Here is a 16538-nt window from a genome sequence, read left to right on the forward strand (position 1 = left end):
TTTACCAAAATAAAAAAATTCTCCATATGTAATAAAATCTATTACATATCTCTATCAAATCTTACTTTATCACCGTCTGATTTACCTGGTCTGATTTACATTTTTTTTTTTTTTGTCGTCACATTTTTTCCAAATTTGATGTAATACAAATACTGTAGAACAGAGCACACCACGAAATAACACAGACAAACATTTTTAAAATATAAACCAGTAACCACGATGGAAATTAGAGGCAACTCTTTACTTAAGGCCCAACTACGTGGTTTAATATTTCACAATGCCCAAAACATCCAGTATAGAAGGTTTTATAATATTTCACGATGAGCTGGCAGGTCACGTGATAACACGTGCTCCATACAGCCCTCACTTCCCATTACCCAACCGGTACGGAGGTGGTTTTTCTCTCCTCTTACCTTCATCAACAGTTCCACTCTTGGGTAATGATAATCAGATAAACCGAAGTCCAAAAAATTACTAGAAAAGAAAAAAAAAAAAAAGAAAAAAAAGGGGAAAATCTGAAACGAGAAGGGAAGGCAAAAAGGAGACGAAGAACCTTTCGCGCTCTGACGAAATTCATTACTTACACTGATATACTTGCCTTCCTCTCTCAATCTCTCCTTCTCCTCATCGCGTTTCCCACCCACACAAAATCCTTGGGTCTTGCTCGGATCCCTAGAAAGATCAAGCGTCGCGGCTCATGACGCAGTCGCCGGTCCAACCTCCTCCGCCACTTCCCGCTCCGCCGCATTCCGGCGGCGGAGGTGCCTTAAGAGGCGATGTACAGGTCAGGTGCGCGGGCTGTCGCGTAATTCTGAGGGTGAAGACCGGCGTTGTGGAGTTCTCGTGTCCGACTTGTCAACTTCCCCAAATGTTGCCGCCGGAGCTTCTTTCTAGGGCACGGCCGCAGTTTCCGCAGTCTCAACAACAACAACCGCCGCCGATTCAGACGCTTCCACCGCCACTTCAACCGCAGCTGAAACCTATGAATTTGCAGCCTAGGCCTCCGGTTCCGGCACATGGAATCGATCCTACGAAGATGCAATTGCCTTGCGCTAACTGTCAGGCCATCCTCAATGTGCCACACGGACTCACACGCTTCTCTTGTCCTCAGTGCCATGTTGAGCTCGCCGTCGATGTCTCTAAGCTTAATCGATCTCTCACTGCTCCTCAATCTACTACTCCTGCTACTGCTGCACCGCCTGTTCCGTCTCCGCCTCCTCCCGAAGAAGTCAACGAGGTTTATCTCCATTTTTACTCGTCCCCATATTTCATCGTTATGCGTTGAACACAAATTTATGAATTATGCTGTCCTTTCCCTGTTTTGTTGGTTGTTAACAATTACAGTTTCGAGTGACATAATTGTGGATCTGAAACTCTCTGGAAATGGTGTATGAGTAAATTTACTGACTTTTTTTGAGACTGGGATTTGTTGGTCGAAGATTAGTGGTGGCTTGTAACTAATTCTACTTGTCAAACCGTCTTCTTCATCCTTTGTCATGTTCAGATCATAGTTTTTTATATTGGACATGTTTCTTAATTAGCCTTGCTGTATCATTGGCCTAAAACTAGGAAGCTATCGAAGTAGAGAGAGAAGAAGACGAAGGTGGAACGGCGGGAGAAACGTTCATGGATTATGTGAGGGCTTCATCTTGACATTTAGTTTTTTTGTATTGACAGTTCAGTGTTTTTGAGAATATTTGTTTGTTTATTTTTGCAGCGTCCCCCAAAACTCTCAATTGGACCTCCTCATCCTGATCCAATTGTGGAAACATCATCTCTATCTGCAGTGCAGCCCCCAGAACCCACTTATGATCTCAGAATCAAGGAAGAGCTCGAAAGGTCAAAGGCTTTATCGTGCTTGCAGATTGAGACATTAGTTTACGCTTGTCAGGTTGCTTTTAAATGGCAAAAAGTTTGGTTAATGGCCTCAAATGCTTCTCGTTCCTGTATAACACTGTTTGTTTTAATTACAGAGGCATCTCCAGCACCTTGCTGATGGTACCAGAGCGGGCTTTTTTGTTGGTGATGGTGCTGGTGTGGGGAAAGGGCGAACAATTGCTGGGTTGATTTGGGAAAATTGGAAACACGGAAGGAGAAAAGCTTTGTAAGTCTTGCAGGAGTATTCTGCTGCGTCAATTACATCCTTGATTAGATTTCGATGACTCATTCAATCTGGCTTATGATTATACTGTATATGCATATTTTCCCTACAGTGTCCCTTTGTTTGTTCCCTTAGATGACTTAAAGTAGAATGAGATGAATTCTAATTATCTTTGCTCCATTTTCTCTATGACTTACATAGGTGGATTTCTGTTGGCTCAGACTTGAAGTATGATGCAAGAAGAGACTTGGATGATGTGGGTGCCACATGCGTTGGAGGTATTCTTTTGACTTTGGCTATTAATTTGAGTTTGTAATTCGCTTATTTTCTTGGGTCCAAAATGCTCCGTGTGTTATACATAAAGCTTATCGAGATATTTTCTCCCGCTCATGGTGTTTTGACAGTAGATGGTATAATGTAGACTGGAGCAGAATGAGATTCTGTTTTAGTTGAATGCGTAAATTGAGTCATGCTGTATCATTAAGATGTAGAGTTTATATGTATTTGTTCAGGGATATTAAAAAGAATTTGTTCTCTTTGTTGAAAAAGGTAATGGGTCTCTGAACTCCGTCTATGGTGTCGTAATGCCTAGAAACTGTTATGGATAGCTGATGTTTGTGCAGTTCATGATAATTTCTGTTTAATTACAGTTGGAGTGTAGTCCAATTGGAATTATGGCTCTCACTATCGTTGAATTATATTAATATTGAGCGTGGAATTTTTGTTTTCAAATATTAAGAAATGGAAAAATACGACGTACCAAGGCAACCATGTCAATGAATAAGTTTTATGACCTTTTGCAATCCGTAAAGTGAACATTAGAATTCCAGTCCGATTACCATTTCTGTGTTTTTTCTGAAACTAAATGACGATATGTGTTTTACGTGCAGTGAATCCGTTGAACAAGCTACCGTATTCTAAGCTTGACTCGAAGAATGTCGGTGTTAAAGACGGAGTGGTATTCTTGACATATAATAGCCTCATTGCTTCCTCTGAGAAAGGCCGTTCTCGTTTGCAGCAACTTGTTCAATGGTGTGGACCAGATTTTGATGGTCTCTTGATATTTGATGAGGTAGCAAATCCACGAATAATGTATATATAATTCTTTTGCGTTAAAATTTATCCTGCTGCTCGTTTTGGTGAATTGAACAGTGTGCAAGTATGCCCTGTCGTCGTAAACTTCTTGATCACTGGTTTTATCAATTTTGAGCAGAGCTCCAATCTTAAGTAAGTTATGCAGCTCTAGCTACTAATGTTTTTCCTTTTATATAGTGCCATAAAGCAAAAAATTTGGTACCTGAAGCTGGGAGTCAGCCGACACGCATCGGGCAGGCAGTTGTTGACATTCAGGTCTACTACGTGAAACTGAATGCTTGACTACACTGTTCTTATCAATGTTGCTTTAAATATTGCTTTTTTTTTCTTGGCTCTGAAGAGTGATATTACATATTCTGTTTTGTTTTGGATTACTTCTTCTCAGTTGCAGATAATATAGTATAGGTTCTAGTATGGAACGCTTAATGGTGGTTAATGTCTTCTAGTTGACTAGAGATTATGAATTTTGGAAAAGCAGGATAAGATCCCCCAAGCACGTGTTCTTTATTGCTCTGCTACTGGTGCATCTGAACCACGAAACATGGGTTATATGGTCAGGCTTGGTCTATGGGGAGCTGGAACAAGTTTCAGTGATTTTAACAAGTTTCTAGGTTGGTTTTCTTTTCTATCTCTTTTTGTATATATATTGGTAGCTTTGCGGTTAGTATTGTCTATCTTATTTGCCTTTTAGACAAAGAGATTATCTTAAGGTTAATTCGAGTAAAAACGAATTCGTCAAGTGTCAGGTTTGAGCTCTGTCTAGAGCATATATAATATATTCCATAAAATGAGTTCAATAAGTGTGGCCAGACTCACTTAATATTGATAGTTGCTTATTCTCTCTCACTCTGCTCTAAGCATTGCATAACTCGGGATGGAACTTTAACAAATTCTTTGTGCAGGTGCGCTTGATAAAGGTGGGGTAGGAGCGTTGGAATTGGTTGCCATGGACATGAAAGCGAGGTTTACAAGCCTTTGTCATACTTCTAGGCCATTCGCATTGCTCATATTCATTCTAACATCGCTTTTATGTAATAGGGGAATGTATGTATGCCGTACCCTGAGCTACAAAGGGGCTGAGTTTGAGATTGTTGAAGCTCGTTTAGAAGCAGGAATGGAGGTAAATCGTCTACTTTTTAATATTATTTTGCTTCAAGGCTGCACGTATTTTAATCGACTATCTAGCTCTACCCCCAAGTAATGCCATGTAAGCTCGACAAAGTGTATTATGCGAAGAGTAGGTCGTCTCCGAGGAAGCTTGAACCATGCTCTTACAAAATTTTTAGCAGGCTTTATTGTGCTTATGAAATTTCCAACCCCGTGGTCTTCGAGTAAAATCTCAATGGTCCTTTGATACTTTTTGGCAAGCAAGTTCATTATTTCTAGTGTTCCCATGTTTATGGTTTCAGAGATCTCTGTCAATAAACTAAAAAGCAGTTGTCTTACTTGCTTTCTTCTGTAGGCAATGTACAATAAGTCTGCAGAATTTTGGGCAGAGCTACGGATAGAGTTGTTGTCAGCAAGTGCTTTTCTCCCCAACGAGAAACCAAATTCTAGTCAGTTGTGGAGACTATACTGGTCAAGCCACCAGGTATAACCTTTTAAGAAGCAACCATCAGACAGAGTTATTACAGTTGCTGATAGTTGTCATCTCAGTCGTAGAGGCTGATCACTTTAGTTCCTGTATATTACTGCAGCGGTTCTTTAGACACTTGTGTATGTCTGCTAAAGTTCCTGTAACTGTGAGGTTAGCTAAGAAAGCCTTATCAGCAAACAAGTGTGTGGTTATTGGCCTTCAGAGTACCGGAGAGGCGCGAACTGAAGAGGCTGTAACTAAATATGTGCGTTTCTCCTCGTACAGTTTTCAGAAAATTATTAAGTATATTCTTACGACTCCTTCTAACTACTTCGACGTGATTGACAATGTTTACCCCTTTTTTACTTGCAATAGGGTGTTGACCTTGATGATTTTGTCTCGGGACCCCGAGAGCTCTTGTTAAAATTTGTGGAAGAGAATTATCCCCTGCCCGAGCAGCCTGAGCCTCTCTCAGGTAACTTAATGCTCTCTATCAGAGTTTTTGTTCGAATCCCCGGTGGCATCTATATCGTGTTCATAATTTGTTTCTTCTGGAATTCTACAGAGGATGAAAGTGTTAAAGAACTTCATAGGAAGAGGCATTCAGCTTCACCTGGTGTTTCAATTAGAGGGAGAGTAAGAAAGATGGCAAAGTGGAAACCAGATAGTGATGGTGAAAGTGATTTGGAGTCTGAAGGTGGGTTTCGTGGTGAAAACATATCTTCTGGGTACCTACTGAACTGACACAATCTTGATGCTTAGGCTGTAGGGGCAAAAGTATAAGATTAGTTAGTTTTGAATATACTTCTCTTAGCACTGCAAAGCGTATCTATTTAACTCGAAATCTACGTCTAATAAGCTTATTAACTTTGCCCCTATGTATTACTATAGGTCTCCGGTATATGATATTGCTAAACATATGATTTTATTTTGTTATGATACAAGTATTGTTCTCAGATCTCCTAGTCGTTGAATTTGCATCATCTTGGTCTGTCTCTTCAATAAATCGAATCTTATATTGAACATTCTCCTAATCAGTGGTGTTTACAATGCAGCTGACTCAGCTGATGATTCTAATGACTCTGACGATGAGTTCCAGATATGTCAGATATGCAGTGGGGAAGATGTACTTTGCTTTAACTTGGATAGCTTTATTTCTGTTGAGGTTGCGAGATTTTTAATAACTTGTCTTGTGATGAAACTAGGAAAGGAAGAAGTTGCTCCATTGTTCTGAATGTGACAAGCTTTTTCATCCGGACTGTGTAGTTCCTCCAGTTACAGATTTACCATCTGAAGCGTGGATATGCCATTCTTGCAAGGAAAAGACAGAGGAGTACATTCAAGCAAGACGTCTCTACATTGCGGAATTGCAGAAAAGGTCTGTACTCTGGAATTGCAACATGTTTCTTGATTTCTTCCTCCTCGTATAATTGAAGCAAATTTTTTCTTTCTAAGAATGGTTATCTATTTTGTTTTTTCTTAGGTATGAAGCAGCCTTGGAACGAAAATTAAAGATTTTAGAGATTATCCGTTCTCTAAATCTTCCGAACAATCCTTTGGACGACATTGTTGATCAGGTAACTATCATCTGTAAATCTCTGTTTTTTCTTAGGTATGAAGCAGCTATTGGATGTACATGAGTCTCCTTTCTTTTTATGGACTAACGCTTTGTGTGGATACTGTTGAGTGGTATCTATACTTTATCCAAGTTAGGGCATCTTGATTGTAGACTTAAGAATGTTCCTAAATATGTGTTGCTGTTTTAATGCAGCTTGGAGGCCCTGACAAAGTTGCAGAAATAACAGGCAGGCGAGGTATGCTTGTAAGAGCGTCTAATGGGAAAGGTGTTACATATCAAGCGAGAAACACGTAAGTTTTAATACTCTTCTCTCTCTCGCTCTCTTATGCCTCTAATTCATTCTTACAACTTTATTTTATTCCATACTAGTAATTTACTTTTCATCCTTGAATTTCTTGGCTCTAGAAAGGATATAACAATGGAAATGGTCAACATGCACGAGAAACAATTATTTATGGATGGTAAAAAGTTTGTGGCCATTATTTCGGAAGCTGGTTCAGCTGGTGTTTCGTTGCAGGCAGATAGAAGGGCAGCAAATCAGGTGTGTCGAGTTTATAGGGTTTCCTATCCTTATTGGTCTGAAGACCTAATTACAGTATAAAAGATGGCCTCAAAGTACTTCACGTGTCTGCTTTTGGGGTATTAATTAATATGGATTTTCTTATATATTTGTTTGCAGAGAAGAAGGGTTCACTTGACTTTAGAGCTTCCCTGGAGTGCTGACCGTGCAATTCAGCAATTTGGAAGAACTCACCGGTCGAATCAGACATCTGCACCTGAATATAGGTTGACATGACAACGTTTGTGTATTTGATCTGTATTTTTCCAGTTGAAAAAGTACTTGCTACCTTTTCAATTTAGAACGTCTGATATCAATTGCTGAAGTTGATAAGTACTTTGTTTTTTGGCCCTGTCAGGCTACTTTTCACAAATCTCGGTGGTGAACGCCGCTTTGCCTCTATTGTTGCAAAGAGACTAGAAACTCTTGGTGCTTTGACACAAGGAGATCGCAGGAAAGTCATGCATCTCTCTAAACCACTTTCCAGTTATTTTTCCTTTGGCTTGTTGTTACTTGAAACCTTGCCAGGAACTTTGTCCTAAAATGCAGTGTGGTGTATTGCAGGGCCGGCCCCTCTTTGAGTGCTTATAATTATGACAGTAACTTTGGTAAAAAATCCTTGATGGTGATGTATAGAGGAATAATGGAGCAGGTCTTCCTCATTAATCCTTGTGTCCTCTTTAAACTCTTTAGTTTTGCTTCGTGAATATTTTGGGACATTGATAATGGATAATGCGTGAAATTTAGTATGGCTTATTTTTCAGGAGAAACTACCCGTTGTTCCTCCTGGGTGCTCCACTGATGAACCAGAAACCATTAAAGAGTTTTTAATCAAGGCAAGGGCTGCTCTTGTTGCGGTTGGAATTGTTAGGGACAGTGTTCTGGGTAAGCTTTGCTCGTTAATTCATTTTTTTCTGTACTGAATTCAAATTCTAGTTGTAATAAACTCCTTTTCACTTTACCTCATTGATGATGATACAGCTAATGGGAAAGATGTTGGAAAGTTATCAGGACGAATTATTGACTCTGACATGCATGATGTTGGACGATTTCTGAATCGCCTCTTGGGATTGCCACCTGATATTCAGAATAGGTAGTCATATGGGTTACGCTTTGCACTACTTTACTTACATTCTCTTTAAGAAGTTTTTTCCATTCGGTTTAATGCTTTAGTCTCCTGTGCCGTGCAGGTTGTTTGAATTGTTTACTAGTATATTAGACGTTCTTGTACACAATGCTCGGATCGAAGGAAGTTTTGATTCGGGAATTGTGGATATGAAAGCTAATAGCGTTGAGCTGCTGAGCACTCCAAAGGTTGATATCTTCTTGCTTGATGATTGGTTTCTTTGTGTATTTTGTGCTACTAATATTTGAATTTTTCAGACCGTCCATGTCGATCAAATGTCTGGTGCTTCTACTATGCTCTTTACTTTTACTCTAGATCGTGGAGTTACATGGGAGGTACTTCAATATATCCTCTCTTGGTAAATTAGTTGTAGTAAATCAAAAGCTTGATTCGATGTATGTCCCAGTCCGCAAGTTCAATGCTAGAGGGGAAGAGAAGGGATGGGCTTGGCTCGGCTAGTGATGGCTTTTATGAATCTAAAAGGGAATGGTTAGGAAGACGGCACTTCATATTAGCATTTGAGAGGTGAATTATTACCCCCTCTAATCTTTAGTTATATTATTACGTCCAAATGTAGTTAACAAATATCAAAATTCCAACAAAATAATTAATCTCATTGCTTGGTTTTTCTTGGATATCCTAGTGCGGCATCTGGGTTGTTTAAGATTGTCCGTCCTGCGGTAGGAGAGTCGATCAGGTATCTAAACCATTGCCAGAACCTTCACATTTCATATTTTTGACTAGAAACTGGTATAAACTCTTTTTTTTCCTTTCTTTTCTTTTCTCCAGAGAGATGTCTCTTTCAGAGTTGAAAACTAAATACCGAAAACTCTCGTCTCTGGAGAAGGCTCGTACGGGTTGGGAAGACGAGTACGAAATTTCATCTAAACAGGTATGCTTCCTCAATCAAAGATAAGAGTCTGGAATATATATAGAAACGCTTTTCTTCAGGCAGAAAAATAGATTAGCACAGAATCATCCTGCTGTATTTTAAGTTTAAGCCTCATGGGTCAACCATTGATATTAGCAGTGCATTGATTAAAATGATTCTCTATCTGAGTTACAGTGTATGCACGGACCCAAGTGTAAGCTGGGCGAGTATTGCACAGTTGGAAGGAGGATACAGGAAGTAAACGTTGTGGGTGGCCTCATTCTTCCCATCTGGGGAACCATTGAGAAAGCTCTTTCCAAACAAGTAAAAAGACGTTTGCAAAATTACTCTCCCTTAGTGTTGGCGCTGAAACTTACAGTGTAATCGGGGTTCTTTTGCAGGCCCGTCATAGCCACAAGAGAATTCGAGTTATACGCATAGAGACTACTACGGATAATCAGCGAATAGTGGGCCTCTCTATCCCTAATGCAGCTGTAGAAACTGTGTTACAAGGTATTAACAAGCTTTTCTCATGTAGTCTGATCTTGAGAGTTGAGACACCGTATATCGACTGTTGATTTATGTCGTTTTTCTTGCAGATTTAGCATGGGTTCAAGAGATCGATGATTGAGACCATTAAAAAAAACCCATTAGTTGTCCTATTTGTAAGAAGAATACACCAACCCTCGAATCTCTACATCCAAGTTCCCATGCCTATTTATATTTTTTGGAAAAAAAAAAGAAAAGACACTTGACTTTCATTTTTGTGTATATCATTACATGGCAAATTGGCAAGACGAAACATGAATGTAATATTATTATCTAACAAGAATATTTCCTCTGTTTCGGTTAAACGTTTCCTTAATGGACATATATAGATGTCCAAAAAAGTTAACAGGTTCAAAAAAACAATTTCAGATGATCGTTGTAAAGAAAAAAAAAAAGAAATCATATTTCTCAATAAAACAAGGAGAATTCAGTGTTTCACATAACTCATCACACACATCACACAAAACATATAAATTACACAAATGCCCTCAAACAGTAAAACAAGGCTTATTTTCCCGACCAGAATCATCATCATCGGTAAATGGTCGTTGTAAAAAAAAGCATCCATAAAAAAAAAAAGTTATGTTTTTTTAACAAATAAAAGGAGCATCTGCAAAACCATCATGGCAATACAAACCTGGCTGCTGAGTAAATCCTTGCTTCTTCAATATCTTCCTTGCCCTTGTAACCATTTCTCTGTTTGATATCTCACCTTCTGTATCCTCCAATATCTTCTGTATCGCGTTGCTCATCGCTCCATAAGCCTCAGTTGGTTTCCCCGGTGGAGTCGCATCCGCAGAGGTCTGATCAGTCTGACAGCCGCTGATCAATATCCCGCTGTCTGAAAGCGGAACCGAACCTCTGGATCCACCGGCATAAACCTCTTCTTTCCTCCCAACTTCTGTCTGCATCGCGGGTTTCACATAGTCTTCATCGTTTAGTTTCCCCTCGAGAAACCCTGAAGCTAATTTCCCAAGCATTCCCATTAGACCACCTTCTTCTCCGTTTCCTGCCTGAAGCTTACCTAAGATCACTTTCATGAACTTCTTCACTTTTGGGCTCGAGTCATCACCAAACGCGTCAAAAAGGCTTGGCCTGATTTTGCCGACTTCGATATCATCATTCCCTGTTTGCTCCTTCAGGATATCGATCAGGGTCTGCAGAGGCAGAGATTTGTCTTTGGCAAGGATCCTTTCTCCGTCTTCTAGCTCAATCTCCTTAGTTTCAATTTCTTCCGCCTCATCTTCTTCCTTCCTGTTCCCTTTAATGTGGAACCCTCTAGATTCAATAGCACCTTCCACCTTGTTGCGCAAGAATTTCCTGAACCCAAATCTCGAAGAAGAAGATTCTTCTTCCTCCTCCTCCTCGTCTTTCTTAGTGCTCTCCCCAATCTGTTCCTTGGCTTCATCGATTAGGCCACCACTGTGACAAGAGTCTGAAATGATTGTCATTCTGCAACCTTGCGGAACTCGGTCCACAAGATCCCTGAAGTCATCATCTGGAAACAACATAATTTACATCAGAAAAAAAAAAAAGAAATCTATGGACAATTCCAGAGCCAAACTCCAAGAAGCATCCTTCTTCTCGTTTTGTATCTAAAACACACGTATATTCTCTGATTCGAATATTCTTTCATTCATTCATTTTTCAAATGATCTAACAAAAGAAAAGTCTCGAATAGAAAGATCAACTAATCCTAACTTTTTTCAGGAACACAAAATTCATATTCTTCTTATTATCGGATCCGATCCGAGATGAGAGCGTCAAATTCTGGAATCTAAACACCATAGATTGCAGGAGAGAGCGAAAAAAAGTTCAAATCCTTCCGTTTAAAGAAACTCACCAGTAATCAGATTCATGTCGCAAGGAACAATACATTCGTCGTAACCAGTGTCATCGTCTTCCCCGGTCTCCGCCGGTAACCTCGTACCGTGCCCACTGTAATGGACGACAAGAAAGTCACCGGAATCCGCCGATCCGACGAGATCCGCAAGAGCCTTGCGGATGTTCTTGCCCGTGGGTTGGGTAGAGGATTCATCGGTGTCGATGAGCACCGTGATGTCTTCTTCGGCGAATCCGTACCGTTCGACGAGACATTTGTACATCCGACGAACGTCGTTGACGCATCCCCGTAATTCCGCCTTGGTTCCTGGGTAGTTTATCCCAATCAGCACCGCCTTTTTCGCCATCGATGAAGATCTGGTGGATAAAACTCTGAATCTGATCGGTAATCGCTGTCTGCGATCGAAGAGCTTATTCTGTAGGGGATGAGCGACTCTGTCCGACAAAAAGTTATTATTATTTCATTTTGGTGAAAAGAATTATTTCTTTATTTATTGATTGATTGGTCTGTATGAGCGCTTCCACGAATTGGAATGTATGATCTGACGTGGCATCGGATTTCTTTTTGTATTTTTTATTTTTGTCACGTAACGTGACTCACGTTATTACATGACTAACACAAAATGCTTCGACAAAAAAAAACACAAAATGCTTTATCAGCCTTATCTGTTATATAGACGAAAGTCACTTTTCAATTTAGTGAAATAGGTAATTTTGTACATTTTTACCTTAATTACTCCTTAAAATTTCTTTTGTGTGTTTATCTTTTTCTTTTTCTTTCATAAACTGACTTACTTTTGTAAGTCAAGTTGTCAACCACATCTTCAATACCATTAAATCGGGTAATACAGTAAAACTTCTATAAATTAATAATATTAGGACTATAATAATTTATTAATTTATCGTGATATTACTTTATCTTTAAATTAATAATTATTAATTTATAGAGAAAATTTGCTTTTCGCATATAATTTTTTAAAAAATTTCTTTATAATAATGTTATATTTTAAAATTTTAACAAATCTCATTATATAAATTATGATTAAGAATCATAACTACCACAATAAAATAGTTTTTAACACCATATTGGATTACTGTGTAAAAATATACATGTTCATAAGTTTAAAATTTATATAAAAAAAATCATGGCTGCTATCAGTATTACTGATGATAAAAATGAAGATAACATTACAATACATTTAAAAACATTTAAAGGTAAGAAAATCAATTATTACATCAAAAAATCACCACAAATGTTGAATGTATATAGTAAAATAGTAATAAAAGCTACTGATATAATAATTAGAGAGATGAAAACCAATGAGATTTCAACTTTAAGTAAAGACAAAAACATTAGTCATATTTTAGAATATTGTATTTACATATATTTGCATAACTTTATATCATTATTAATTTATGTTTTTGTTGGGACCATAAGGATTTCAAAAAAAATTATTATCTTATTATCTTATCGAATTTGATGGATTTTTACATTGACCCGACTTGGGACCAGCAAAATTTATTAATTTATAGTGATTATTAATTTATCGAGTATTAATTTATAGAGGTTTTATTGTATAATTGGAGCTTGTTGGAAAAAAAAAAGGATCGTTACAGTGTTACAAATCCACTGAAAAAATAGCATTAGTGTAATTTATAGGAATAGTTATCATTATTTATTAGCTAAATTATGTAGGGAAAATTGAGAAAATATGTGTATAACTGTATACCACATCCGAGTAAACACAGGTGACAAGTCAACAGCTCGAAAAAGGTATGATAACATCATAACCGTATGAGTAAAGAACACTTGCCTTATAGATATAACTAAGGGCAACAGAAACTTTATTTTTGAAGATCCAGAAACTTTAAATTTGAAGTTTTAGCTGTTTATCTCCAAGAGTGATACTTCAAAATAAACTTTAAAAACTTTATACTTTGCATTATAATCCTTACTTTTTAGAATAATTAGCTAAACTCATTAAATAATATAAATAACAATAAAAAACACATTAAAAAATTACAGATAATATTAATTAATTAAACATCATTAATATTATAAAAACACACACAAACATAATTAGAAATAGCAAAATAGAATACTAAATTATTCACTAACATTATTTCTGTAATACTCCCATATATGATCAATCAATACCTTTCGAAATGATATATATGACAATATTTTGGTGGTCTTGGAGGTTCAGGATCAAATTTGCCTGATTATTAGTATTGTTGTAGTATTTTAATTTGTGTAATATTTATGTGTGCTTGTAATTTTTTTTAAGAACTTTATGTTGTATTAATAAATCTGTATAATAATATTATGTTATATTTATATGTATTTGTAGTTTATTTTTTGTAATGTTTTATGTGATGTTTTAATTTGAAGTTGTTTTCTTTAATTTGAAATTACAATTATAAAAAATATATATGAAATAATTATCATATATTATAAAATTAAAATGATAAAGAAACATAAATAAAGACATTATTTATAAAGATAGTTAATTATAAGGACCAAAATGCAATAAAAAAGATGAATCTTCAAATTTGAAGATCTGAATAGTAAAACTTCAAATATAGAGTGTCACTGTTCAGATCTACAAAATTTGAAGATTTGAAGTCTCTCTTGGAATGCATAAAACTTCACATTTGAAGATATGAAGTGTCTCTTGGAGATGCTCTAATAGACAAAGACAAAGAACACTTGAAATTCAAATCAATGTTACAACAACAAAACATCAAACAAATTACATAACTTATTCAACACGAAACATCAAATACTTTTGAGAAAACCGCAAACAATATACAAATTATCAACAAATAAATGGAGCATTCACATAAGCATCGCTGCAATACAGCCCTGGCTGTTGAGTAAAGCCCTGTTTCTTAAGGAGCTTTCTTGCCTTCAAAACAAGTTCTTTGTATGTAATCTTACCCTCTGTCTCCCCAAATATGATCTGTACAGCATTGGTGAAAGCTCCATAAGCCATTTCAGGTTTACCAGGAGGACTTGCGTCTGCAGAAGTTTGATCAGTTTGGCAACCACTTATCAAAATACCGTTATCCGCAAGAGAGCCATTGCTTGCACCTGCATAGACCTCTTGCTTGTTCCCGACATGCGTCTGCATCGCGGGTTTCACATAATCTTCGTCATCGTTCAGCTTTTGCTCAAGAAACTCTTGAGCTAGTTTCCCAATCATTCCCAATATCCCACATTCACTTTTACCTTGTTGCAGCTTCGTTAGAATCACCTTCATGAACTTCTTCACCTTTGGAGTTGCATCTTCTCCAAACACATTGAAAAGGGTTGGTCTGATTTTCCCGACTTGGATATCATCGTTACCTGTGTCTTGCTTGAGGATATCGATTAGAGTTTGCAGAGGCAGAGATTTGTTTCCGAGATGGACCTTTTCCCCATTTTCTAGCTCAATAATCTCTTTAGTCTTGGTTTCTTCTATCCCATCTTTACGGTGGTGAGGAATGTGGATCCCTCGAGATTCCAATGCCTCTTCAACAGCTTCAAGCACGAAACCTTTGATCCCATGTCGTCCTGAAGCGCTTCCAGAGTCTTTCTTTGGCTTCTTCTTCGTGCTCTCTCCTATTTGCTCCTTAGCTTCATCTATGAGGCCACCACTGTGACAAGAGTCTGAGATGAATGTTATGCGTGCGTCTTTTGGCACCTTCTCCACAAATTCTCTGAATTCGTCATCTGAGATTAATAATATCAGATGATTAGGAATAATAATCTATTCCTTTGATCAATTTTCCTTTTCTTACTGAATCATGAAAAATAATTGATCTATGAGACAAAGAGCTAGTAGCAATTCAATGGCAACAAGTCAATAGTTTATCAGTATATCATGGTTGCTTCTCCAACACGATTATAATCACAAGTAGAACCCATAATTTCCCTGAATTTGCATCATCTAATCGATCAAACTGATAAAAAAAAAAGTTCAACTTGTCACCAAAAAAAAACAGGAAAAATCCAACAATCTAATGACTCATGACTTACCGGTGATTAGATTCATATCGCAAGGAACAATACACTCGTCGTAACCAGTATCATCGTCCTCCCCAGTCTCCGCCGGCAACCTCGTCCCGTGTCCACTGTAATGAACGACGAGAACATCGCCGGATTCAGCGGATTCAACTAGATTCAACAACGCCCGTCGAATGTTCTTCCCGGTGGGTTTGGTGGAAGAGTCGTCAGTATCGATCAGCTCAGTGATGTTTCTCTCGGAGAATCCGAACCGATCGACGAGGCATTTGTGCATCCTCCGCACATCGTTGACGCAGCCATGTAGCTCCGCCTTTGTTCCTGGGTAATTGATTCCTATCAATACCGCTTTCTTCGCCATTGATGATTCTTCTCTCTCTCCCTCTCTAAAGATCCGCTAGCTTTACAAAATCTTTTACTTTTTGTTTTTTGTTTTTGTTTTTTTGATCGTCAGCTGTTACATTACATCTCGTCCTTCGACATGCTTTTATACTACTGGTTATTAATATTAAATTAAATTAACGTTGCCAAACAATGAAGAACAAAACAAATAGCCTCTACCAAACAAAACAAATAGTAGTATTATTTAATCATATATTTTGTTTTCTTAGTTATAATTTCCATTCCATATATATTCTGTTTAAATTTCTCTTCTTTTTTTTGTCAACCTATTTATCCTGTTTGGTATGATGGTATCTGTGTAATCAATTACATATTTACATTATATTTAAGGTAGAAAATATATACTAATCGAAAACAATCCAAAAATCTACAAATATTGACTAAACCGTTTAGAGAAGGAAGAAAACGTCTATGGCTTGTTGTTTCTTCTTCCAAACAAAAGCTAAAACGTACAAAACTTGTATAGATTGTAAGAAATAGTATTGGCAAGAATTTGACGCATAACCAAATAACAAATAATAATTACGCAAATGGCGCTTGTTACAAAACCCTCTCCTGTAGGCGCAAACAATCCCATGTTATATTACAGATAAATTATTACAACCTTTATCACCGCATGTTTTAACGTCCTTTTTTTTTATTATTTGTTAAACCAATGCCCAATAATTTCCATTCCCCTATCAAAATGATAAATTGTTTTCTTGTGCCACAAGTTAGGGTGAACAAAATATATGGATAAACTGTAGATAAACCAACAAATTAAAAACGATAGGACAGATGTCCAGTAACATAAAAATACAAGGTGACAACCAATGAATGAAACAACATTTAG

At 37.4% G+C, this 16538-nt stretch overlaps 3 protein-coding genes across 3 annotated transcripts; 1 reads left to right on the forward strand and 2 right to left on the reverse strand.

Annotated features, from left to right (window-relative positions):
• The first annotated feature begins 495 nt into the window (after positions 1-495).
• LOC18009118 (protein FORGETTER 1) lies at positions 496-9766 on the forward strand. Its single transcript, XM_024151828.1, has 32 exons — positions 496-1237; positions 1570-1635; positions 1718-1891; positions 1974-2104; positions 2303-2379; positions 2992-3173; positions 3374-3451; positions 3675-3807; positions 4099-4159; positions 4235-4316; positions 4659-4787; positions 4894-5037; positions 5148-5247; positions 5338-5469; positions 5828-5898; positions 5978-6150; positions 6256-6349; positions 6544-6641; positions 6757-6892; positions 7031-7137; positions 7269-7364; positions 7475-7562; positions 7675-7795; positions 7892-8003; positions 8101-8224; positions 8294-8371; positions 8443-8561; positions 8680-8733; positions 8826-8928; positions 9103-9231; positions 9309-9420; positions 9507-9766. The coding sequence occupies exons 1-32, from the start codon at positions 698-700 to the stop codon at positions 9536-9538; spliced, it is 3876 nt and encodes a 1291-aa protein (XP_024007596.1). The 5' UTR covers positions 496-697; the 3' UTR covers positions 9539-9766.
• A 73-nt stretch (positions 9767-9839) lies between these two features.
• Positions 9840-11759, reverse strand: LOC18009124 (metacaspase-4). Its single transcript, XM_006389836.2, has 2 exons — positions 11300-11759; positions 9840-10954 (listed from the first exon to the last, which is right to left on the reverse strand). Exons 1-2 carry the CDS (start codon positions 11643-11645, stop codon positions 10047-10049), a joined length of 1254 nt encoding a protein of 417 aa, XP_006389898.1. The 5' UTR covers positions 11646-11759; the 3' UTR covers positions 9840-10046.
• Positions 11760-14117: 2358 nt separating this feature from the next.
• LOC18008869 (metacaspase-5) lies at positions 14118-15680 on the reverse strand. Its single transcript, XM_006389837.2, has 2 exons — positions 15320-15680; positions 14118-15013 (listed from the first exon to the last, which is right to left on the reverse strand). Exons 1-2 carry the CDS (start codon positions 15663-15665, stop codon positions 14118-14120), a joined length of 1242 nt encoding a protein of 413 aa, XP_006389899.1. The 5' UTR covers positions 15666-15680.
• Positions 15681-16538: the final 858 nt, after the last annotated feature.

This window comes from Eutrema salsugineum, unplaced genomic scaffold, assembly GCF_000478725.1.
Source record: "Eutrema salsugineum unplaced genomic scaffold, Eutsalg1_0 scaffold_9, whole genome shotgun sequence".
Lineage (NCBI taxonomy): Eukaryota > Viridiplantae > Streptophyta > Magnoliopsida > Brassicales > Brassicaceae > Eutrema > Eutrema salsugineum.